Below are 23,987 nucleotides of genomic sequence, written 5' to 3' on the forward strand. Positions count from 1 at the left end.
ACCTGCTTTTATTTCAATAATTTAATCTAGATTCTGAGCACTGGCTAAAGGAACAACGTGGGGATGCAGTCAGGCCCTTTTTTGCTTGTTTGTTTGAAATGCAGCAGATAGAGATCTCCCATCCCCAGATGCCGGCAGTGGTCCAGGATGGGCCCTGCCAAGCCAAAGCTGAGCACCAGGAACTCAGTTCCGGTCTCCCATGTGGCAGACAGGGACCCAACTACTTGAGCGATGACCTGCTGCCTCCCAGGATGTGCAATGGCTGGAAGCTGGAAACAGGAATAGAGACAGGACTCGAAGCCAGGCACTCAGATACCGGATGTCGGTGCACCAAGCAGCTCTTAACAGCTGTGGTAAATGCCTGCCTCAAGTCAGTACTTTCTAAGGCATTCAAATTGCTTTGCCAGGATCAGTTTAAGGCCACAGATCATCATGCATCCACTTTGGATTTTATAGTTGTGATCTGCGGGGATAGGTTTACTTTTTAAAACATTTATTTATTTAGTTAAAAGGAACAATGACATAGGAGAGGGGAGGGAGAGGGAGAGAGGGAGAGAAAGAGGGAGATCTTTCATCAGCTGATTCACTTCCCAAATGGCCACAAGAGCTAGGACTGACCCAGGCTGAACCCAGGAGATCCAAACCCCATCCCGGTCTCCCTTGTGGATGTCAGGGGCCCAACTACTTGGGCCAACTTCTGCTGCTTTCCCAGGCACATTAGCAGGGGAGCTGGATCAGAATTAGAGCAGCCAGGACTTGAACAAGCACTCTGATATGGGATGCAAACTTTGCAGGCAGTGGCTTAACCCACTGCACCACAACGTTTACTCTTATTTATGGGCATTCATTGTAGGTGGGAAGGTTTAGACAAGTAGACCTTATTCCAAGGCATAATTAACATAACTGATCTGTCTGCACATATACCAGTGTCTTGAGCTCAAATTTAATCCAAATTCTATGTTGGCAGCACTGCTAAAATCTCATTTCTAAATTCTCCAAAAAGTTGAAGTCATTTGTCATTTTTTTATTAAAAAGAAAACATATTTCATGGAACCAGGTCTTTGAACAAATACCATGTTACTCAATAATAGGGTAAAGCTGGTTTCCTCTAATATTTGGTGTCAATCATACGTCAAAACCTTTGGCTTTCTATGAAGAAACAGTCCCATCCCACACCTTCTTCTGCCTCACTAAGGTATCCGCCCACCTTACTGTTTGGGAAAGACAATTTCTCAGGATTTCTTTGTAGTCAGCTTGGCTATTTCAAAGGAAGAATATCTGTGTGTGGTAAGTTATCATCAAAATAATCTTATAGCTCTATAACTGAATTGCTCAAAAAAGTCAATCACAAAAATGCAGTTTATTATAAAGTCTAAAGTCCCCTTCCCAACTGGGCTTTATGAACAGAGCTATCTCCAATTCCCCTGGAAATATTTTCTGATGAAACAGTGTTCTAATAAGAGACAAAGTCTCCTAATCACCTCCCAACTCCTCGCCCTTTCTGTGCTCACAGCCCTCATACATAAAAGGCAAGTTGCTTTGACAGAAGCCATGTTGCACGTTTCTCTCTCACACACAAATGGCCAACAGGCACATTCGGACACAGGGGTGCTGAAAAGAAGTCAGCTGATCAAAGTTGGAACAGCCTGTATCTCACGTGATCTTACATGGCAGCAAAGTTTCGAGCAATAAAGCTGCCTGCAGCACAAAGCCCTCTTTCTCTTCCTGATTTTCATCACCAACCAGAGTGAAATGCTGATTCAGAATGGGATGATGTGATGAGCTCTTGGATGTTGAGATATGCAATGAATGAAGGACAGAAGCTGGCGCTGTCTTCCATATCCAGAGCAGGAGACCTGGAAACATGAACGGCTCAGGGGAAGGGGAAGCAGATCCAGGAAATGGAGAGAGAGCTCAGGCAGCAAAGGGAGAGCACGCTCAGCTGGGCTCCATTCTGAGACTCCCCGGAGAGAGTAAGCTCCCCGCGCAATTCGGCTGCACAAGAGGAGGAAGAGGAGCACATTTGCTTAGAGTGCAGATCTTTCCTGTGGCCAAATCCGCCAATCAGGCCACTGAGTTATTATCTAACCCAGTGCCTTCCCTGAGGTCTCTAAGCTCATCTCCAACTGGTCCACACTGACTTCAGGATTCCTTCCTCCGGAGGAACTGTGGGAAATGCGCTCAGATCTGGATTCTTTCTGGGGGGGGGGGGGGTGATGGCCACAGTTAAAAGGCTAGAGTTCAGAGTCAGGATCACTGATAGCCCAGGAGCTTCCATCTGGGAGTCCTGACACCCCAGGGAAACAACCCTTACCAGTAGAGTCACCCCAGAGTGAGTTTTCCCAGCCCTAGCTCCAGAAGCACCCACAACTAATGCACCCTCCACCCCAAGAGAGGGTGAGGGCAGAACCAAAATGGCTTCAATGTTGTATCCAGAGCAAACACTCTCTCTTGCGCTCACTTTCTCTCTCTCTCTCTCTCTGTCTCCATGAATGCTCCAAAGATAAAAGAGTTAAAGAACAAGTGGAATTTGAAAACCAGAAAAATTCATCACTGTTACGTTGGTTCTTAGATTGAGGCCTGGGTCACAGAACCATGGGAGTTTCACAGTTAAAACTGGAGGCCATTGAAAGCATCTGTTAGAGTTGCCAGAAACAAAACTTTGCATATTGTGAAGATATTTGATTATTTGAGCACTCAGTGCCTGAAGTCAGGCAGCCCTGGGATGAACTCTCAGCTCAGCCACTTGTCAGCTGTGTGGCTTCCAAGGATTTTCTCCCTCTCAGCCTCAGTTTTCCAGTCTACAAAGTGAGAGTAATAATTGCACCCACCTGAAAAGATGAATGGTAAAGAGTAAATGGCAGATGGGTTGTAAAATGTTTAGTATAGCATGTGATTCACGTAAATACTCTTGTTATTTGAGAAAGTTACATGATATGGTCATTTTACTATGGCCGATGGCAAATTCTAGTATCTAATATCTGGGCACTTTTTAAGTGTATGAGGCATTAATTTCAACATCCTGCCTGAGCAGAGATAACTGCTGGTGGAAAATGAAGATGGTCCCAGCCTCAGGGTGCCTGGCAAAGATATGCCACGCAGGAGCCCCCTCGACGCTGAGTGCAGCTCAATGGCAAGGCTGCATTTTGTTTTGCAAAGCAGCTATTCACAGCATCCGTTCCATATGGACAAATGCCACCGGGGCTCCACAATGTGAGTAGGGCGAAAAACTACCCAGACTTCAAAACTTTTTGGAACCAAAATAAACTTATCTTTTATCCCAATTTCCCATCACCTTTCTGAAGTGCACTGATACTGCAAACCCCCTTATGAACCAAGATTTAGCATGCAGAAGCATGCAGTGCCTTCTGTCTTGTTTTCCACAGAGTCAGATCACAATTCTGTCTCTCCCACTCTACCCTGCTGCTAATTCCTGGGTCATAAGACCACCTTTCAGTGCCAACCTCCCCAAGACCATGGCTCACCAGCTCCTGGCAGTGTAGAATGTCTTTTCCAAACACATTTAAACTGAGGACTTTGGCCCAGACTATGTTTTCTGCCTCTGACAAGCTAAGCTACCAATACTACTTCTTTTTTTTTTTTTTTTCTTACAGATTTTTTTTGAAAGGCAGAGAGATCAATCTACTGGTTTACTCCCCAAATGGCCACAACAGCCAGGGCTGCAACCAGGCTGAAGCCAGGAGGCCAAAACTTCATCCTGGTCTTCCATGTGGGTGGTAGGGGCCCAAACATTTGCATCATCTCTACTGCTTTCATAGGCACATTAGCAGGAAGCTGGGTCAGAAGCAGCACAGCCAGGATTCGAACCAGCGCTCTGATATGGGATGCCAGGGTCATAAGCTTAATCCACTGAACCCCTACAGCAGCCAAAAGCTACAAGGACTTCCTCAATTCCAGTAGGTACAGATTCCCAGGACCCAAGCCTGACCCCCTTCTCATTCTGTGTACTCAACCTTGAATTGGCCAATCATCCCTATGTCTCATCTCTTCAATGACACGGACATTCTCCAATCAGCTGTCAGATTTCTCCTCTTTAGATTGGTCTCTACAGGGCTTTCTATTCACAGAGTGTCCTACTGCCAACTCATTTTAAACCTAGGGCCAACAACTTCAAAAGTAAAAAATTAATGAAAGGAACTTGGATCTGGTAATGAGAAAATTTGAGCAGAACCTCTGGGTCTACCACTAACTAGCTTAGTTAAGCCTACTTCAGTTTTTCTTCTATATAACGAGAGGATGGCCTACATAAAATGCTATATTGTAGCTCCAAGATTCAAAATGGCCACCTCACCAAGCCAAAATACACATTGATTTATTCATTCAGTAACTTCGGAGTGCCTGATACTGCAAAGCAACGTGCTAGACATCGTCGTGACTTAAAAATCATCCTTCAAAGAGCTTAGCATCTAGAGGGAAATAAGAGAATCACATTGTAACTACTAGAAATAGAATATCCACATTGGAGGTACTTATTAACCTATCAAAATATCAAAATATGAGAATCAGAGTCACTCCAGCAGGTTGGTTTAGATGTGGGAAAACATAACAAACAGTTCATGAGCTGGAGACCACACCTCCCCTGCCCCCACGTAATCCCACCTGGATCCACCCACCTGTCAATCAGACTATGTAATCACTCCCCCTTTTGGAAGTGAACAGGAAGCCTGGGGAAGAGGGGGGTGTCTTCTTTGCTGCACTCTCGCTTGCTCCCTCTCTCTCTCCTGCTGGACCCCAGGAAAGATGGGTACGGAGGTCCCACTTTCGCTTTCTGGCCCACTCTCCCTTAATAAAGCCCTCATGTTCTGAGGATTCTTCTCACTTTCTAAATAAACATCATCACACTGCACATCGTATTTGAGCCTAAGTAAAAGGGAAGAACCTGAAACAGGAGTTAGAGGCTAACCTGACCCACAAGTTTGACTTGGTCGCTGCGGTGCTACAGTTCCAAGACGACCTCCCCACATTACAGAACATCCAGGTGAAATCCTTTTACAAAACTACCCATGTCTCACTTCCTCCCCTCCCTTCCCTTCCTCCCTCCCACAAACAGTGGCTGAGAATAGACTTTGTGCTTAGTGCTTGGTAGGATGTTTGAGGCACAGATTTCAACCCCCAAGAGCTTACACAACATGACCATTTCCTGGTGAAGAGGTTGGGATGTGCAGTAAAATACAGTAATTCAGGATACTATGTACAAAGGATGTAACAGCAACACAGATAACAGCAGTAAATGCTAGAGTATTTAGATGGAGAGCTCCTTCTGGCTGTAGCAATCAAGGAAGGCTTCCAGAAAGCAGTCACACCTGAACTGTACCCTGCAGCATGGGCAGGACTTACCCAGGAGGGAGGCAAATGCATTCTGGGCCAAAGGCCCTGGGACTGAGGCAAGCAAGGAGGGTGGTTTCAGGACCAGTGAACGGCTAAGTGGGGCTGGAGTGAGAAGGCATTTTTTGAAAGGAATTTACAAGGTACTAGCAAGCTCCGTAACGGAGATGATTAAATTTTCTGCTTAAACCAGATGACACAGTATAAGAAAGTGGAAGAGAAAGTTTAATAATCTAAGCAAAGGATGCAAAAGGTATTAACAGGGAATGGTAAAAAGAAAAAAAGAGCCCTGAAAATCAGAAAACTTGGATCCCAGGCCCAGCTCCGCTGAGGAGGGGTTGGGGTGGCCACAGCAAGTCATGTAACCTCACTGATCTCAGTTTTCTCATTTGTAAACTGAAGCAGCTGAACTGGATGACCTCAAATGTCTCCACGGACCCAAACTAGACCAACTGTATATTATTCCTGCCATTAAAACATTCCTTATGGGGGAAGAGCGGAGGGAACCTGTATTCCCTTTCCATATAGGTTTCCCTTTCTGATCTTCAATTGTTTTGCCCCTGAACTCACCACCACTAGGCATAGACCTCCGGTATTCTCTACTAGAGAATTTTACTACAGAACTCCATTAAAGTCGGGAGAGCTGGTGCCGAAGCAAGGGGCGGGGGTGATAAAGCACCTTTTTCATCTTTGTGGACCTGAATAATTATGTGTTGCTTCTCTGAGCTGAAAAGCTGCTTCTTGATCATGTGAAATTGGTGCAGCACACCCTTAGCCTCATACAAGTTTATCTAATACCGCAGCTCCAGGGCAAGGCATCTCCGAATAAGCCATAGACCGTGACAGAGTAAAGGGAGAGGAGTGAAAACTCTTAGGTAAAAGACCCCGTCCACTTTACAGCACCAACTGAAGAGCCACGCTGAAAGGCAAAGAGGAAAATCATGCATTTTGTGAAGTCCCTACTTAACGCAGTTGGAATGCAGAAAGTTTTCTGGCATTGAAATTCGCTGACCATTGGCATTTTTTTTTTTTTTAAGACTGTAGCCAGAAGCCCCGAGGCAAGGCACCCGACCCGAAAGCGCGGATGCGATTTCACTGGTTCTATCGATCCTATGCACCAACAGGCCAAAGGCAAATAAACCAGGCACAGAATTCCAGCGAGTCAGGCTCAATGAGAAAGCAGCAAAGTTTCAACCAGAAAAGTTAACGAAATGCCTCGCTTCCTGCAGGGAGTCCTCATGCAGTCCTCGGGCTCATTGTTTCAGCAGTACAATATGCGACCGAACACCTGCGGCCACTACTCGCTGCCCCAACCTGCAGAAGCGCGCCCCGGAGGTCGGGAGACGCCTAGCGAGCGCGAGAACCTGGACAGCCTGGCCCCGTACAAGGACCGCTGTGCCTTCCATCTGTCCGTCTCCCTTCCCTCCTAGCGCCCAGTACCTGCGGCGGTCACCGGACCTCGAGTCCGAAGCTCCCACTCCGGATGCAGGTACCCGCAGGTCCGCTCTGCGGCTACCTCTGCGCGCCCGCCGAGCCGCTGCGCTCGCGCCACTGCGCATGCCCGGCCGGCATCCGGGCCCCGACGCTCGGAATCCACTTCCCGGGTTTTGGCTGCGACTCCCAGAGTTACGGACGCGAAACCGCAGGCTGGAGTTCAGGAGGAGGGTGAAAGGGCACTTGCAGGTGCTGGGAGAGGCGAGGGGCAGACGTGAACTGGCGCTGCGGCACGTTGTCCCTGCAGCCCGCAGTTACCCAAGCCTGAAGGTGACCGCCCACGCCGTCGGAATGCACCACGCTCCTCAAACTTGAGCGTGGGTCAGAATCGCCCGGAGGGCGTGTAACACAGACCCCACACCCAGAGCTCAGGAGTGAGGTGCTGCCGTTTGCATTTCTAATAGGTTTTTAGGGGAAGCTGGCCCCCACACTGTGAGAGCCACTGATCAAGAAGAAAGGTGTATGTTATTAAGAAAATTTTCTCCCCGGCCCGCCCCATGAGGGGATTTCACACACTACTTCCTCATCATTTCACAGCCACACCTGCTTAAAATAAATACATTACTAAAGCCCACACGCCAACAGAGGTGGGATATTTCCTCTAGCATGTGAGTCAAGTAAATGGAACGCAACCTCCAGGATCCTCACACACTTTGCCTGCAGCATAGCTCACAGGTGCTGTTGGTTACCCCAACTCAGTCCAGGGAACAGGACTAGCCCTGATTTTGCTGTCTAACTCAGAGCGCTGAGTGCGTAGTACATGATATAGAATAGGGACCAAGGCCAGCGGTTGTGGGAGTTGACACTTGCCTGGGGGAGCCTGGGTTCAAGTTTCAGCTACTTTGCTTCTGATCCAATTTCCTGCTAATGTGCCTGGAAAGGCAGAAAAGGAGGGCCCAAATGCTTGGGCCTCTGCTGTCCATGTGGGAGACCAGGATGGAGTTCCGGGCTCCCAGCTTTGGCTCTGCCCAGACCTGCTGTTGCAGCCATTTGGGGAGTAACCAACAGCACAAAGATTCACCCCCCAACATCCCTCTGCCTTTCAAATAAATTAATTTAATTTAATTAATTTTAAAATAAAAAATAGGGACCCAAGCAAGTTCAAGACGAGAGCAACAGGGATGGAAAAATGGGAAAGCAGATGAAATGAGTAAGAACCAAAGGAATTGGATGAGCAATTAAATATGGAGGGAGGTGGCCAAGGAGGGGAAGATAAGCATTTCTGTCTTCCATATAGAGAAATCTATCAATTTAGTGTCCTTAGCTGAGCCCAGATACACAGAAGTCATTGAATATGTAAGATTCACAAAATATGCCAGTGCCCTGGCTCACTAGGCTAATCCTCCACCTGTGGCGCCGGTATCCCAGGTTCTAGTCCCGGTCGGGGCGCCGGATTCTGTCCCGGTTGCTCCTCTTCCAGTCCAGCTCTCTGCTGTGGCCCGGGAAGGCAGTGGAGGATGGCCCAGGTCCTTGGGCCCTGCACTCGCATGGGAGACCAGGAGGAAGCACCTGGTCTACAGCGCCGGCTGTAGCGGCCATTGAGGGGTGAACCAACGGGAGGAAGACCTTTCTCTCTGTCTCTCTCACTGTCTCTGTCAAAAAAAAAAAAATTCACAAAATATAAGTATTTCTTTAAAAGTTAAACATACATCTATCAAATGACCCAGCCGGTCTATTCCTGGTATTACTGCAGAGAAATTAAAATGTATGCTCACAGAAATTACTTGAAATATGAATGTTCATAGCAGCTTTTTTCACAGTAGTCCAAACAAGGACGGACCCAATTGTACATCAAACGATGAATGGAAAAAAAGTGATTTAGCAATACAATAGGTTACTACTCAGCAATCAAAAAAGGGAATGACTCATACAGGCCCACATTAGGTAAGACTCAAAATCATTATACTGAGATGAGGAAGTCAGAGAGAAAATACGTATGTAAGGGCTGTATATGAAATCCAAACCTGTAGTCACATGAAGCAGATCAGTAATTGCTGGAAACCAGGAACAGACAAAAGGATGAACTGCAAAAGGAAAAAAATCTCTTGGGTTGGAGGTGATGGAAATGTTCTCTATTTTGATTATAGTGATGATTTCACAGGTGCATACAGCTGTCAAAACTAAGATGTACTGTAAAATGAAATTTATATTCCATAAATTAGTCTGGAAAAAAGAAAAATCAAATATACTTATGATCTGATTATTTATTGGAGATATTGACTAATGTAAGTTCATGAGGACAGGTAGACTCTAAATATGCTATAAACTGATTTGGAGACAAAGCAGATTTAAAACCCTGTAGCAGAAGCTAAAACTAATCAGTATAAAATGTCTACAACAATCATTGTAAAAGTAACAAATCCCAATTTATGATTTATAAATGTATTGTTAATCAAATAAAAGATGTTCCAAAAAGTCTCCAAATCTGAAGTGAGAGATAAAACGTCAATAGAAATGCACACCCGGAGGCCAGCGCTACAGCTCAATAAGATAATCCTCTGCCTGCGGTGCCGGCACACCGGGTTCTGTCCTGGTTGCTCCTCTTCCAGTCTAGCTCTCTGCTGTGGCCCGGGAGTGCAGTGGAGAATGGCCCAAGTGCTTGGGCCCTGCACCCCATGGGAGACCAGGAGAAGCACCTGGCTCCTGCCATCGGATCAGCGCAGTGTGCCGGCCGCAGTGTGCCGGCCGCAGTGCGCCGGCCGCAGCAGCCATTGTGGGGTGAACCAACGATAAAGGAAGACCTTTCTCTCTGTCTCTCTCTCTCTCTCTCTCTCTCACTATCCACTCTGCTTGTCAAAAAAAAAAAAAAAAAAAAAAAAAAAAAAAAAAAAAAAAGCACACCCAGGGGTAGGCATTTGGCACAGTGATGAAGCCACTAGTTGGGACTCTCACATTCTATATTGGAGTGCCTGGATTCAAGTCCTGGCTCTTCCCCCTATTCCGGCTTCTTGCTAATATACACCCTGGGAGGCCATAATGATGGCTCAAGTAGTTGGGTCCCTGCTACCTGCATGAGAGACCTAGATTGAGTTCCTGGTTCCTGGCTTCAGCCTGGCGCATCTTTAGCTATTACAGGCATTTGGGGAGTCAATTAGTGGGTGAGTGATCTCCACCCCACCAATCTTTCTGGCTTTTAAATAATAAGTAAATAAATAAGTAAACATTTTAAAAATAAAATAAGATAAAATTCTGTTGAAATAAAAAAAAACTAAACAAATGATCTGGGTTTCAAAATAGACATAGATTAGCAACAGGAAAATCAAGCTTAGCAATTATCCAAGAATTAAGTCAGCCTAACAAGCAGTAGCAGAAAAAACAATAAGGCTTTAGAGCCTAGAAAAGAGCTGTGGAATGTGGCAGAGACTGCTTATTGTCCCCAAATATCCTTTCATCTATGATGCATTTATGAAAATGATGGCCTTTCAAAATAATGGGAAAATGATGGACAGTAACATATCACAGAAATCCTGCATGGTTTGCCCAACTTGCTTCATGGGTACCTTCCTGGAAAGGCAAAAACAGTATTTCTGACAGTTATTTGTAACCAGGGTTGCAAACGTAATTTAGGTCCCACTAAGTGATATAAGCCTTTGGTTCGAATTTGGACTAGGGGAGAAAGCCAAGGCATGACCCCCGTTTGGGACATTCCTAATTCTGCAGCTTCTTGAACCTTTCAGAGGCATCGAGTACCTTGACAGGTAACCTGAGGAGTCTGTGAAAGCTCACATGGCAGGCTGTTTCTTTGACCCTGATATGCGTGCATCCATGTAGACACTATATATTACCTAAATCCCTTAACGAACTTCCTTTTTTCTTTAACTAGAAAAAGGGAAACTCCATCCTGACATACACAGTGTCTCTTTGGAAAACAAGTTTTCTTACTCAAAAATAATCTATAGGTAAAGGGAAAACCAATACCAGGAAATTGAAAAACAAAAATATTAGTAAAAAGTACAGAATAGTTTAACTTTGTGGTTAAGCATCCTAAGAAAGACTCAAATCCCAGTATCTATAAAGGGAAAGATGAACAGATTTGATATAATAAAAATTAAAACTTCTGTATGACAAAAGTGAAGTCACAGACTAAAAGACAATGGTCTTGGAATATAAATAAGGAATGAATAAACATTAATCAAATATTAATATTTTTATAAATCAATAAATTATATAAACAAAACATAAAACCTTATATGGATAATTTACAGAATAATAATAAAAAAGATTCCAAATGGTTAATAGATATACAAGGGTACTTGAAAAAGTTTGGGGAAAAATGTCAATAAATGAGAGTTTACTTTGGTGCAAAAAGTTTTTTTTCATGATGTGCTTTTTCCATGCCTTTTTTTTTTTAAGAATTAATTTTATTTTAAAGTCAGAGAGAGAGATCTTCCATCCACTGATGGCCACTCCTGAGATGGCCACAATGGCCAAGGCTAGGTCAGGCCAAAGCCAGGAGCCAGGAAGTTCATCTGGTCTCCCACGTGGGTAGCAGGGACCCAAGCACCTGGGCCATCTTCTGTGTTTTTCCCAGGCCATAAGCAGGGAGTTGGATCAGGATTGCAGCCATCAGGACGCAAACCACAAGCCCTTTTCCATGAATCCTTGCACATCCCACATATGCATGGATTTCAAAATGTCCTTGAACGAAAGTAAATTTATCTTTTTATTCCAATTTCCATGAACTCTGTAACATACTCTCAGGATACCAGAAGACATTGAACTTGCTTAAGTGGAGAAATGCACATAAATACATATAAGTGTCCTAACCCAAATCAATTGAAGCAGAATCTTTGGACAGCTTTTGAAGTTTTAAAAATTTTATGTTATTTATTTGAAAGGTAGAGAGTCAGAGAAGGAGAAATCTCCCATCTACTGGTTCACTTCCCAAAAGCCCACAAAGCTAGGGCTGGGCCAAGCTGAAGCCAGGAGCCAGGAACTCAATCCAGGTCTGCCCTGTGGGTGCTGCCCTGTGGACTGCAGAGACCAGAGTACTTGAGCCATCATCTGCTACCTCCCTGAGTGCACCTGAGCAGGAAGGTGAAATAGGGAATATAGCCAGGACCAAACCCTAGGCACTCCAATATGGGGTGCCAGCTGCATCTTAACTGCTACACCAAGCACCTCCTACCAGATACTTTTTTTAAAAAAAGATTTATTTATTTATTTATTTGAAAGTCAAAGTTACACAGAGAGAAGAAAGGCAGGAGAGAGAGATCGATCTTCCATCCTCCGGTTCACTCCCCAATTGGCTGCAACGATTCGTAGCTAGGAGCCAGGAGCCTCTTCCAGGTCTCCCATGTGGATGTAGGGGCCCAAGGACTTGGGCCATCTTTCACTGATTTCCCAGGCCACAGCAGAGAGCTGGATTGGAATTGGAGCAGCTGGGTCTCAAACCGGTGCCCATATGGGATGCCGACGCTTCAGGCCAGGGCGTTAACCCACTGCGCCACAGTGCCAGCCCACCAGATACTTTTTAAAAAATCTTCCCAACCACTCAATGTGAATGTGTAGCCATGGCTGAAAAACACTGCTCTGAAACAGTGCCAACTCCAAGTGTCTCAGGGAACAAACAGCAACAGCATCACCTAGGAGCTTGTTAAAAATACAAATTATTGATTTGCCTTTCAGAGCCACTGAAACAGACTCTCTGCACGTGGTTTTCAGGAATCTGTTTTAAGGAGCTCTTTGGGTGATTCTGATGCATGCTCAAATTTGAGGACCCTGAAACCACTCCATGTTTATTTACTGAACAGAGCTACTTGGAGGAGAGATAAAAGTATTCTGAGAGGCCGGTGTTATGGCATAGCAGCTTAAGCTGGTGCTTGCAATACCATCATCCCTTATGGGTGCTGGCTTGAGATCTGGCTGTTCCATCCCATTCAGCTCCCTACTAATGTGCCTGGGAAAGCAGCAGAAGATGGGCCAAGTACCTGTGCCCCAGCACCAACATGGGAGACCCAGAAGAAGCCTTGGACTCCTGGCTTTTGCCTGGCCCAGTTCCAACCATTGCAGCCATTTGTGGAGTAAACTAGCAGATGGAAGATTCTCTCTCTCTCTCTTTCTCTCTCTCTCTCTCTCCCTCTCTGTAACTCTGTATATCTGCCTTTGAAATAAAATAAAGCTTTTTAAAAAGTATTTTGAGAAAAATAAAAATAATGACTGCAAATGCAAATAATCATTACTATTCCAATAATTTAAATAATGCTAGAATCATCCTAAGAGCTTAGTGATGTAAATTGCAATAGTCTGTTACTAAGGTAGGTATCTAGACACATGGGAAAGTGATCTATGTCCTTATTTCTTAATTGCCTTCAAATACAGTGGTGACCTAGTTCTATAATATAATTTCAGCAGATGTGTAAAGACCACAGGGATAGGAAGGCAAAGGTTTTACTTTTTAAATTTTTTAAAAAATTTTTATTTATTTTTATTTTGTTTGAAAGGCAGAAGAGGTGGTAGGGAGAGAGAGAGATGTTTCATCAGCCTATTCACTCCACAAATGCCTGCAACAGCCAGGGCTGAGTCAGGCCAGAATTCAATCTGGGTCTTCCATGGGGGTGGCAGAGACTCAAATGCACATTAGCAGGAAGCTGGATTCAGAAGTGGAGGAACTGGAACTAAAATTCAGGCACTCATGGGATGTGGGCATCTGAAGTGGCACCTTTTTTTTTTAAGATTGATTTACTTATTTGAAAGTCAGAGTTACACAGAGAGAGGAAAGGTCTTCCATCCGATGGTTCACTCCCCAATTGGCAGCAACGGCCAGAGCTGCGCCGATCCAAAGCCAGGAGCCAGGAGCTTCTTCCAGTCTCCCATGCAGGTGCAGGGCCCCAAGGACTTGGGCCATCTTCTACTGCTCTTCCAGGCCATAGCAGAGAGCTGGATTGGAAGTGGAGCAGCCGGGTCTCAAACTGGCACCTGTATGGGATGCTGGCACTTCAGGCCAGGGCGTTAACCCACTGCACCACAGCGCCGGCCCCTGAAGTGCCATCTTAACAACTATGGCAATGCCCACCCTGGCTTTATTTATTTATTTGACAGGCAGAGTTAGACAGTGAGAGAGAGAGAGAGAGAAAGGTCTTCTTTTTCCATTGGTTCACCCCCCCACCCCAAGTGGCCGCTACGGCCAGTGCGTTGCTGGCTGGCACACTGTGCAGATCCAAAGCCAGGAGCCAGGTGCTTCCTCCTGGTCTCCCATGCGAGTGCAGGGCCCAAGGACCTGAGCCATCTTCCACTGCCTTCCCGGGCCACAGCAGAGAGCTGGACTGGAAGAGGAGCAACCGGGACAGAATCTGGCGCCCCGACCGGGACTAGAACCTGGGATACCGGCCAGCCCCTGGCTTTATTTTTAAGTTTGTCAAATACTATAACTTTATGAGAACTAAATGGGTTTCTTTTTTATTATAATGGGTTTTTGCAGCATTTCTATTAAATGGAGTAAGTCAATTAGTGCAGTTTGGCTATATTGGATCATTTATTCTGCTTTGTTAAGTTTCAGAATCCACTTGTGGTTATTAGGTCTATTATTTTTTAAAAGGTTTATTTGTTTATTTGAAAGGCAGAGTGACAGAGAGGCAGAGGCAGAGAGAGAGAAGTCTTCCATCCGCTGGTTCACTCCCCAAATGGCTGCAACTGCTTGAGCTGGGATGATCCGAAGCCAGGAGCCAGGAGCTTCTCCCAGGTCTCACACGTGGGTGCAGGGGCCCAAGTACTTGGGGGCCATCTTCTACTGCTTGCCCAGGCCACAGCAGGGAGATGGATTGGAAGTGGAGCATTCAGTACTCAAATCGGCGCCCATATGGGATGCTGGCACTGCAGGCAGTGGCTCCACCTGCTATACCACAGTGCTGGCACCTGCGTCTATTATTTGAGGCTTTACCCAATGAAAGCCAGCAGACACGTGCCGCCTTTTAACCTTTATATATAACAATATTCAAGATACAGCTAAGCTACTGAACAATGGGAATGGCAAAATCAAAATTGGATTTTGAAAAAGTTGCTCTGTCTGCTGTGCGTAACAATTCCAAATATCATCACTTGGAAACTTGTTTAAAGTGCAAAGGGTTAGGCACTTGACCTAGAGGTTAAGATGTCTCTGTCCCACAGTAGAGTACCTGGATTTGATACCCAGCTCTGGCTCCTAATTTCCTGCTAATGCAGACTGGGAGGCAGAGGTGATGGCTCAAGTAATTGGGTTACTACCACTATGTGGGAGATCTGAGCTGTGTTCCTGGCTCCCAGCTTCAGCCCTAGCCCAGTCCTGGCTGTTGAAGGCATTTGGGGAGTGAACTGGTGAATAGTAATGTTCCGTCTTCATACATCTGTGTCTCTACCTCTCAAATAAGTAGATAATTTTTAAAATGCAGATTACTGTATATACCAGGGAGCCATTTGTTGAATTCCATTTAAAGGTAGAAAATAGAGGCCAGCATTGTGGTTAAACTGCTGCCTGTAACACCGGCAATCCATATGGGCACAAGTTCCAATCCCAGGTGCTCTACTTCTGGTACAGCTTCCTACTAATGCACCTGGGAAAACAGGTGGAAGTTTGTGGAAGATGGCCCTACTACTTGGGCCCTTGCACTTATGGGAGAGACCCAGATGGGGTTCCAGGCTTCTGATTTTAGCCTGGCCCAGGTCTGGCTCTTGCAGCCATTTGGAGAGTGAACCAACAAATGGAAGTTCTTTCTCTCGCTCTCTCTTTCCATTTCTCTCTGTAATTCTGCCTTTCAAATAAATAAATCTTTTTAAAATACAAAGTAACTAATTTTCTGTATTAATATATACTTTGAGATGTATTATACAGTAAAATCCTGACATAATACCACAAATGGAGCAAAGACAAATCCAATGCTTTATGATGCATTAGCCAGGAATTTGGGCATCTTGCTGAGAACCCAGGATGTTGGTCTCAACTGGATTCTAGTGCCATCTGGTGGTCACTTTCTAGTAGTTCCATTGTCAGTGAGGACTTTTTTTTTTTTTTTAAGATTTATCTGTTTATTTGAAAGGCAGAGTTAGAAAGGGGGAGGCAGAGGGGCGGGGGAGATCTTTCATCCACCAGTTAACTCCCCAAATGGCTGCAACAGTTAGGGCTACACCAGGCTGAAGCCTAGTAGCTGGAGCTCGTAGCTTCTTCTGAGTCTCTCCCACATGGGCTCAGGGGCCCAACAACTTGGCCATCTTCCAATTGTTTCCCAGGGGCAGTGTCAGGGAGCTGGATTGAAAGTGGGAGCTGGGACACGAACCAGCGCCTACGTGGAATGCTGAGCCTCTCAACTCACTATGCCACAACACCAGCCTGAGGGACAATTCTATACATAGGTGGCTCACTGGAATTATTAGTTAGTGACCCTTTGTGGACTTGATCTGGGACACTGGCTGTAGGAAATACTAGGGGCGCTACAATTCAGCCACATTAAATTCTCCATCTGCTTCATCCTCTCGTCCATGCTCCATCACCACAAACAATAAAAGGAGACCAGGAGAAATGCAGTAACCAACATTTGTATTATGTCCACATTTACATTATCATGACTTATGAATATTAGAATGAGGTGCTGAAAATACAGTTAATAAAAAATATTCACAATATATGCATCTGACACTGGACCACTTAATTATATGAAGCAACCATTATCAGATCGAACAAGAGACACAGACTCTAATATAATGACTGTTGGGAATTCACCCCATTTTCATCAATGGGCAGACCATCTAGACAAAAAAAAAAAAAAAAACGAAGCTAAACTACACTGTAAGGCTGGCGCTGTGGCATAGTGGGTAAAACCATCACCTGCAGCACCAGAATCCCTTGTGGGCGCCGGTTTGAGTCCTGACTGCTCCATTTCCGATCTAGCTCTCTGCTACGGTCTGGGAAAGCCATAGAAGATGGCCCAAGTCCTCAAGGCCCTGAACCCACGTGGGAGACCTGGAAGAAGTTCCTGGCGTCAGATCAGCCCAGCTCTGGTCATTGTGGCCATTTGGGGAGTGAACCAGCAGATGGAAGACTTCTCTTTCTGTCTCTCTCTTTCTGCCTCTGCCTCTCTGTAACTCTACCTTTCAAATAAATCTTTTTTTAAAAAATGCAAGGAATCATCAAAGGCTATTATGAAAAACTACAACTAATATGAAAAACTACTAGAAGAAATGGATAAATTGTTGGACACATATAACCTTTCAAAACTGAACCATGAGGACATAGAGAACTGACCAGCGGGGCAGGCATTTGGCACGGTAGTTATGACGCTGCTTGGGATGCTTGCATAGGTTCGAGTCCCAGCTGCGCTCCCTATTCCAGCTTGCTACTATGGTGCATCCCGAGAGGAAGCAGGTGATGGGTCAAGTGGCTGAGTACCTTTCACCTGGAAGACCCAGATTCAATTCTAGGCTCCTGGCTTAAGCCCGGCCTGGCCTTGGCTGTTTGCGGGCATTTAGGGAGTGAGACAGCAGTACATTCAACCCAACTTCCGTTTTAAATATTACAGGCTGCTAGGATCTTCCACCTGAAAAAACTGCACAAAAAAACCACAACAAGCCATTCACCTTTTGCCCTTTTATCTCTCGAAGGAGGAGAAGAGTGGTAGGAAAATGAGCAACGTTGAAAACGAGAGGGGTTTACGCCTTCGGAAATCTTGGCACTGACTCGCGGAATTCAGTTTTTGGATCTGTGAAGCCGGGGATTCTGGGCTGGGGCAGTCAAGTTCCTCTCCTCCTCAGATCCGGTGATCTTGCGTCTCTGCGTCGCGGACAGCCCGAAAGTTCAGCTGCCGAGCGCCCCCCTCACACCCCAGTTTTACCGCGAGCGTCGCCCGCGCACAGCGGGGAGCGCCCTCAGCAGCCGCCCCGGGAAGCTCGACCTCCGCGCGCTCCGCCGGCTTCCCCCGGGTCCTGCGCGCCAAGGCAGGGGGCGTGGCGAGCTGCTGCAGCCGCGGCTTCCGGGAGCAGTTTTGGACCCTGCGAGGCTCCGTCGGCCGCCGCGCCTCCCCACCCGGGATAGCGGTGGCGAAGCGGGGAACTCGAGTTGGCGTGGCTGGCGAGCACCTCGCAGCCTCAGCATGGGCGAGCATGGCCTGGAACTGGCCTCCATGATCCCCGCCCTGCGGGAGCTGGGCAGGTAGGGCCAGATCCCGCAGTCCTGGGTGTTGCGTCTTTCTCCGCCCGGCCCGGCCGGCGGCTCTTCCCTGGCGCGCGTTGGCTCCGACCCTCTCAGTCCCCGCGGTGCTTACGGGGAGATGCTGTGTGTGCTGGGTGGTTCGCCGTCGCAGTGGCGGTTGATCAGAAGCGGGGGCGTCGTCAGCGATCTTTCGATCCGAGGGGAGGGGGCATCTGCTGGCGCCGCTTTACCTCAGGGTTGCCCGGGAGCTCGCCCGGATCCAGAGGTTTGCATTCTGGCCTTGGAGGACAGAGTCCCGTCTGATCTCTTTCTGGTCACTTTTGTACACTCTTTTTTCAAGATTTTATTTTTATTTATTTGAAGTACAGAGTTATATATAGAGAGAGAGCTTCCATGCGCTGGTTCACCCCCCCAAGTGACCACAACGGCCGGAGCTGAGCCTGTTGGAAGTAAGGAATCAGGCCCAAGTGCAGGGGCCCAGGCACTTGGGCCATCCTCTACTGCTTTCCCAGGCCATAGCAGGGAGCTGGACGGAAAAGGAGCAGCTGGGACTAGAACCGGCATCCCTAAGGGATGCTGGCGTTTCAGGCTTTGGTTTTAACCACTGCACCACAGCGCCGGCCCCATCTACACTCATTTGCTTCCTTGAAGACCTCTCTCCTTAGATGAGTGACATGAACCCATCAACCCCCTCCAAGCTCCTATTCTTTATGTTCGCTCTTGGAGGAACTAGTTTATGTGTTGTCCCCAAACTGCCCTTAAAAGAAAAATCTCCTCTCTGGTTTTCTGCACAGAGGTCAGTTGCTGGACAAGGCAGCTGGTTTCTTTCTTTTGAGGGACATCATAGTCCATTCTGAAGATATGATCCTGTGCGTATGGATTGGCGGATACCTGGCCTGTTAGTTTAGTGAGAAATCCAAGAGATTGGCCACAGGGTCCACAAAAATGTACAAAAGTGTTGCCAAAACTTGAAGATAACAATATTACTTCATGTGCAAGTGCTTGTTTTCTGTAAACCCCAAGAGTAAGCCAGTATGTTAGGGAGAGAGGGGAAGACTGTTGGTGGTTGCTACCCCTTCAGCACACACAGGGTAACTACATCCATATCTATGTCTATGTCTATGTCCACATAAGTGTATATTAGCAGTTTTGCTGGATGTCCTGTGTCCTATACAAATTCTTCGCTTATCATATATAAAGTATATGTTAGGTTCCCTACTCACCTTTCATACTGGGAAATGCAAATTAACATATCCCAAGTCGTAGAACTCCTGGTTAAACTCTCCCTTCTCCCATGTTATTGTAAATGTACCATCCAAAAGCTTGGGAATCATCCTTGCTTCTTCTGTCCCTTGATAATCCACAAGCTAATTCTGTCAATCATACTTTTGAAAAACATCTAGAATCTGACACTTCTCACCAACTTCACTGCTACCACCATAATTTCTATTCTGAACCATTATGGTAAGCTCTCAAGTGAACTCTCATTTCCACTTTTCGTCACTTGATAATGGATTTCCCACTCAGCGGTCAATAAGTGATTTCACAACTATTCATCATATTGTAAATTATATAGCACTATTGCCCTGCGTAAAGCTTTCCTTTGGCCTTCCACCACATTTATTATAAAATCCAGACTCTCACCAAGCCTCTAAGGATCTATCTGGTCTCAACTTGTTTCTCATCTCATAGTCTTCTGTCTTTGTCTTGTTTATTTCAGTGACATTGACCTGGTTTCTCCATGGCACCAAGATCATTCCTGCCTTTAACCCTTTGCATTTATTGTTCATTCCATCAGAACTGACTGGTTCCTTTCATAAGTCATTTCAGAAGGTCTGATCTTCCTGTTTAAAACGTGCTGTCTTAAGATATGTTCATATGGTGGGGCCGACATTGTGGTGCAAATGGTTAAGCTCCCGCTTGTGATGTTAGCATCCCATATCAGAGTGCTGGCTAGAGTGCTACTCTGCTTTTTTATTTTTTTAAAGATTTATTTTTTATTTATTTGAAAGACAGAGTTACAGAGAGAGGTAGAGACAGAGAGAGAGGTCTTCCATCTGCTGGTTCACTCCCCAGATGGTTGCAACGGCCGGAGCTGCGCCGATCAGGAGCCAGGAGCTTCCTTCAGGTCTCCCACGTGGGTGCAGGGACCCAAGGACTTGGGCCATCTTCTACTGCTTTCCTAGGCCATAGCAGAGAGCTGGATTGGAAGAGGAGCAGCCGGGACTAGAACTGGAGCCCATATGGCCAGTGCTTTAACCCACGGCACCACAACGCCAGCCCCCTGCTCTGCTTTCAATATGGTTTCCTGCTAATGCATCTGGGAAGACAGTGGAAGATGGCCCAAGTACTGGGAACCCAGCCACCCATATGTGAGACCCAGGAGAAGCTCCTGGCTCCTGACTTTGCCCAGGCCCAGACTTTTGTGGCCATTTGGGGAGTGAACCAGCAGATGGAATATCTATCACTCTGCCTTTCAAATAAATAAATAGTTTTTTTGAAAGGTATGTTCAGATGGTGATCATTGCTATTAAGATATGAATAGTAGCCATAACAGGAGATTTGGATGGTGAAAAGAAGCCAGTCATGTGAAGCTGGGAAGGTAGTATCTGAGATGGAATAGGAAGATACAGAAATCCAGAGAATGAGCCTGTTTTTAACTTAGTTATTTTTAAATTTAAATTAAAAAAATTTACTTGAGTGGCAGCAGAGAAGAGAGAGTACTCCCATTTGTGGGTTCACTCCTGAAATGCTTGCAATGGCCAGGAAGAGGCTGGGTCTAAGCTGGAGGCTGGGAACTTAATCCAGGTCTCCCACTTGAATGTCATTAAAGCTGGGTACTCCAGTGTGGGATGTGGGCTTCATAACCAGGGTCTTAATTACGAGACAAAACACCTGCCCCAAGTTACTTTTTAAAGAATAGGAAGAAGCTGAGCATAGGGAACAAATGTAGTAATTTTATGAGTTAGGGATGGAAAGGTAGGCAGGGGCCAAAACTTTCAGCACCTTATAGGCAAGAATAAGATGTTAGATTTGATTCTAAATGTAATGGGACACCATTAGAATGTTTTATTTAGGAAAATGGCGATTGAATTTATGTTTTAAAACATGGTTATTCTTCAGTCCCCTGTTTAAAATTACTCAATGCCTACTCATTGACTTTAGTACAAAATCCAAACTCCTTAGCCATTCTTTTGAACTTTGAGCTTACCTTTCCAGCCTTGACCTTATCTTCACATTTCAGCTTCATTTTTCATTACTGCCTCCCCTTTAACCATAGAGAGCCTCTTACTAGGGCAGGCCGTGTTCTTGTTCCTAATCCTTTGCATGTACTGATTCCTCTGCTTAAAGCACTGTCCCTTTTTTTATGTGATCTGCCTTTTAGGAATTCAGCTTTGTATCAAAGATGTGCTGTAATTGTAAGATACACAGTGGGTTTCAAGGACTTCCTACTAGAAAAATTCATTAAAAGTTCTGATTATTTTTATATTGATTACATATTCAAACAATTTTTAGGTCAGTTTTTTAAAGTCAAACAAGTTGTGGTCAATTTTGCCCCCCTTTTATTTTGCATTCTCTTTAAAACTTTTTTTTTTTTTAATTTGAAAGGCAAAATGAGAGAGAGAAAGACAGAGATCTCCCATTCGCTGGGTCGTTCCCCCAAATCGCTCAACATTTGGGATTGGGACAAGCCAAAGCCAAGATCTAGGAACACAGGCTGGGTCTTCCTTGTGGCTGGCGGAGAGCCAACTACCTGAGCTTCCCAGCATGTGCTTAGCAGGAAACTGGAATCAGAAGTGGAGAAGCTTCCAAGCACTCCAAGATGGGATGTGAGTGTCCTAAGTGGTGGCTTAATGACTGTCCAAGCACCCTCCCCTTTTTTACATTCTTATGTGGCTACTAGAAAATTATACATGTGGCTTGCATTCTTATTTCTGTTGGCCAGTGTTTATTTAGATACTAAGATCTATAGCACCAGGGTTGTTTTTATGTTCTTTCACATACAAATGTAAGTACTTATTTTTTAATTCTCTATACCTACTTCTAAGCATTTGTTCATTTTGGTAATGTAGTAATTTTTTCTGTTAAGTTCTTTTTTTTAAAAAAAAAAAACATTTATTTATTTATTTGAAAGGCAGAGTTACAGAGAGGCAGAGAGAGAGAGAGGTCTTCTCCTCAAATGGCTGCAATGGCCAGAGCTGGGGCGATCTGAAGCCAGGAACCAGGAGCTTCTTCTGGATCTCCCATGTGGGTGTAGGGGCCCAAGCACTTGGGCCATCTTCTACTGCTTTCCCAGGCCATAGCAGAGAGCTGGATCTGAAGTGGAGCAACTAGGACTAGAACTGGTGCCAATAAGGGATGCTGGTGCTACAGGTGGTGGTTTTACCCACTACACCACAGCACCAGGCCCTGAACAAGTTCTAGATGGTGTAGGGGATGCAAAGAGAAATAAAATGCTTTTGCTGTAGTAGGAACTTATGCCCTAGTGATGCTGCAGAGGATATGTAGAGAAATAAAGCAGTCTCCTACCTCAATGAGCTTATGCTTTAGGGACAAAGAAAAAGTAAATACTTGTCAGACTCCTTAAATTATACATTAAGGATTAAGGAGCCACAAACTTCAGGAAAATTCTTAGGATGCACTCATCCATTCTTTCAAGAACAAAATTTTTTTAATTTTTTAATTTTTTGATAGGCAGAGTGGACAGTGAGAGAGAGAGAGACAGAGAGAAAGGTCTTCCTTCCCTTGGTTCACTCCCCAAATGGCCACTACGGCCGGCACACTGCGCCGATCCGAAGCCAGGAGCCAGGTACTTCCTCCTGGTCTCCCAGGTGGGTGCAGGTCCCAAGCACTTGGGCCATCCTCCACTGCACTCCGGGCCATAGCAGAGAGCTGGCCTGGAAGAGGAGCAACCGGGACAGAATCCGGCGCCCCGACCGGGACTAGAACCCAGGGTGCTGGCACCACAGGCAGAGGATTAGCCTAGTGAGCCGCGGCGCCGGCCCAAAAACAAAAAACTTTTAACGTCTGCTCTGTGTACCAGAATCTCTTCCTTCATGGCACTTACTAGCTGTAAATGCCATGGATTCTGTATAAAATCAGTTAGAACTGCAGTTTGTGATTAAACAATCAGGAAAGCAATCTTCATTTTTATGTTAGCACTATTTGAGATAATGGGTGTGAAAATATATGTGTATTTTACAGTGCTAAACAGATATTGTAAATTGTGACTTACATGAAACATACATTATGCCTTATAAATAACCAACTTATCTACCACATACTAAGCTGTTTTGTCATTTGAAGGAATGGATTTTGCTAGTCATTTATACAGAGCCTTCCATGAATCTTCTAGGTATAGTCAGTCATTCCCTGCTTTAGTTGTACTTGATTGTGATCATTTATGTGCATTCTGACCCTATCCCCAGCAACAATTCTTACTTTCTTGAAGCAGTCTGTTTTATTTTCCTTTTGAATTAAGTTATCCAATTAAGTGTTTGAATTGATTGAGTTATTAGCATCTGTACCCATCTTTTCATATATTGATGAAAGAAGTACCCCTTCTGTCCAGGGATTATCTTTTCACTTGTATCTGGTTTAAGAAAAAGGGCTTTTCATCTTGAGAATATATTTGACTCCAAATATTCCTCTGGTTACTACTATAATTCTTCTCTATCCAAGCTTTAGAAAGGCTATACTATTCTCAGTGTTCACATTTACCTGCTTTTCAGCCCTTGCAATCTGGTTTCTGCCTTAACTTCTACATTCAAACGCTAAAACCCCAAAAGAGAGGCTGCAATTGTGGCATTGTTGTGCAGGGAGTTAGGCTATTACACTAACATCTCTTATGGTTGCAAATTCAAGTCCTGGATGCCCCACTTCCATTCCAGTACACTGCTAAGGGGCTTAGGAATGCAATGGAAGATGGCCCAGCTAACTAGGTGATTGCCATCCATATGGGAGACCAGCAAGGCATTCCAGGCTCCTGGCTTCTGCCTACCCGGCCCTGGCCATTGTGGCCATTTAGGGA

The 23,987-nt window shown here is 45.4% G+C and overlaps 2 protein-coding genes across 4 annotated transcripts in view; one reads left to right on the forward strand and one right to left on the reverse strand.

The window, feature by feature from the left end:
* The window catches only part of PLS1 (plastin 1), a 152,840-nt gene extending 135,145 nt beyond the window's left edge, over positions 1–17,695 (reverse strand). The window contains exon 1 of one of the 2 annotated variants that reach the window (XM_062213707.1): positions 17,386–17,695. The gene's annotated coding sequence lies outside the window, so the exon portion shown is untranslated. Of the gene's footprint in view, positions 1–6,786; positions 6,877–17,385 lie in introns of those variants that run through there. The other variant, XM_062213698.1, reaches the window with a different exon arrangement.
* A 112-nt stretch (positions 17,696–17,807) lies between these two features.
* Positions 17,808–23,987, forward strand: part of ATR (ATR serine/threonine kinase) — a 115,560-nt gene continuing 109,380 nt past the window's right edge. For both annotated transcript variants that reach the window (XM_062213724.1, XM_062213732.1), the window contains exon 1: positions 17,808–17,956. In XM_062213724.1, the coding sequence (XP_062069708.1) occupies positions 17,898–17,956 (59 nt within the window). In that variant the 5' untranslated portion in view covers positions 17,808–17,897. The remainder of the gene's footprint in view (positions 17,957–23,987) is intronic.

This window comes from Lepus europaeus, chromosome 2, assembly GCF_033115175.1.
Source record: "Lepus europaeus isolate LE1 chromosome 2, mLepTim1.pri, whole genome shotgun sequence".
Lineage (NCBI taxonomy): Eukaryota > Metazoa > Chordata > Mammalia > Lagomorpha > Leporidae > Lepus > Lepus europaeus.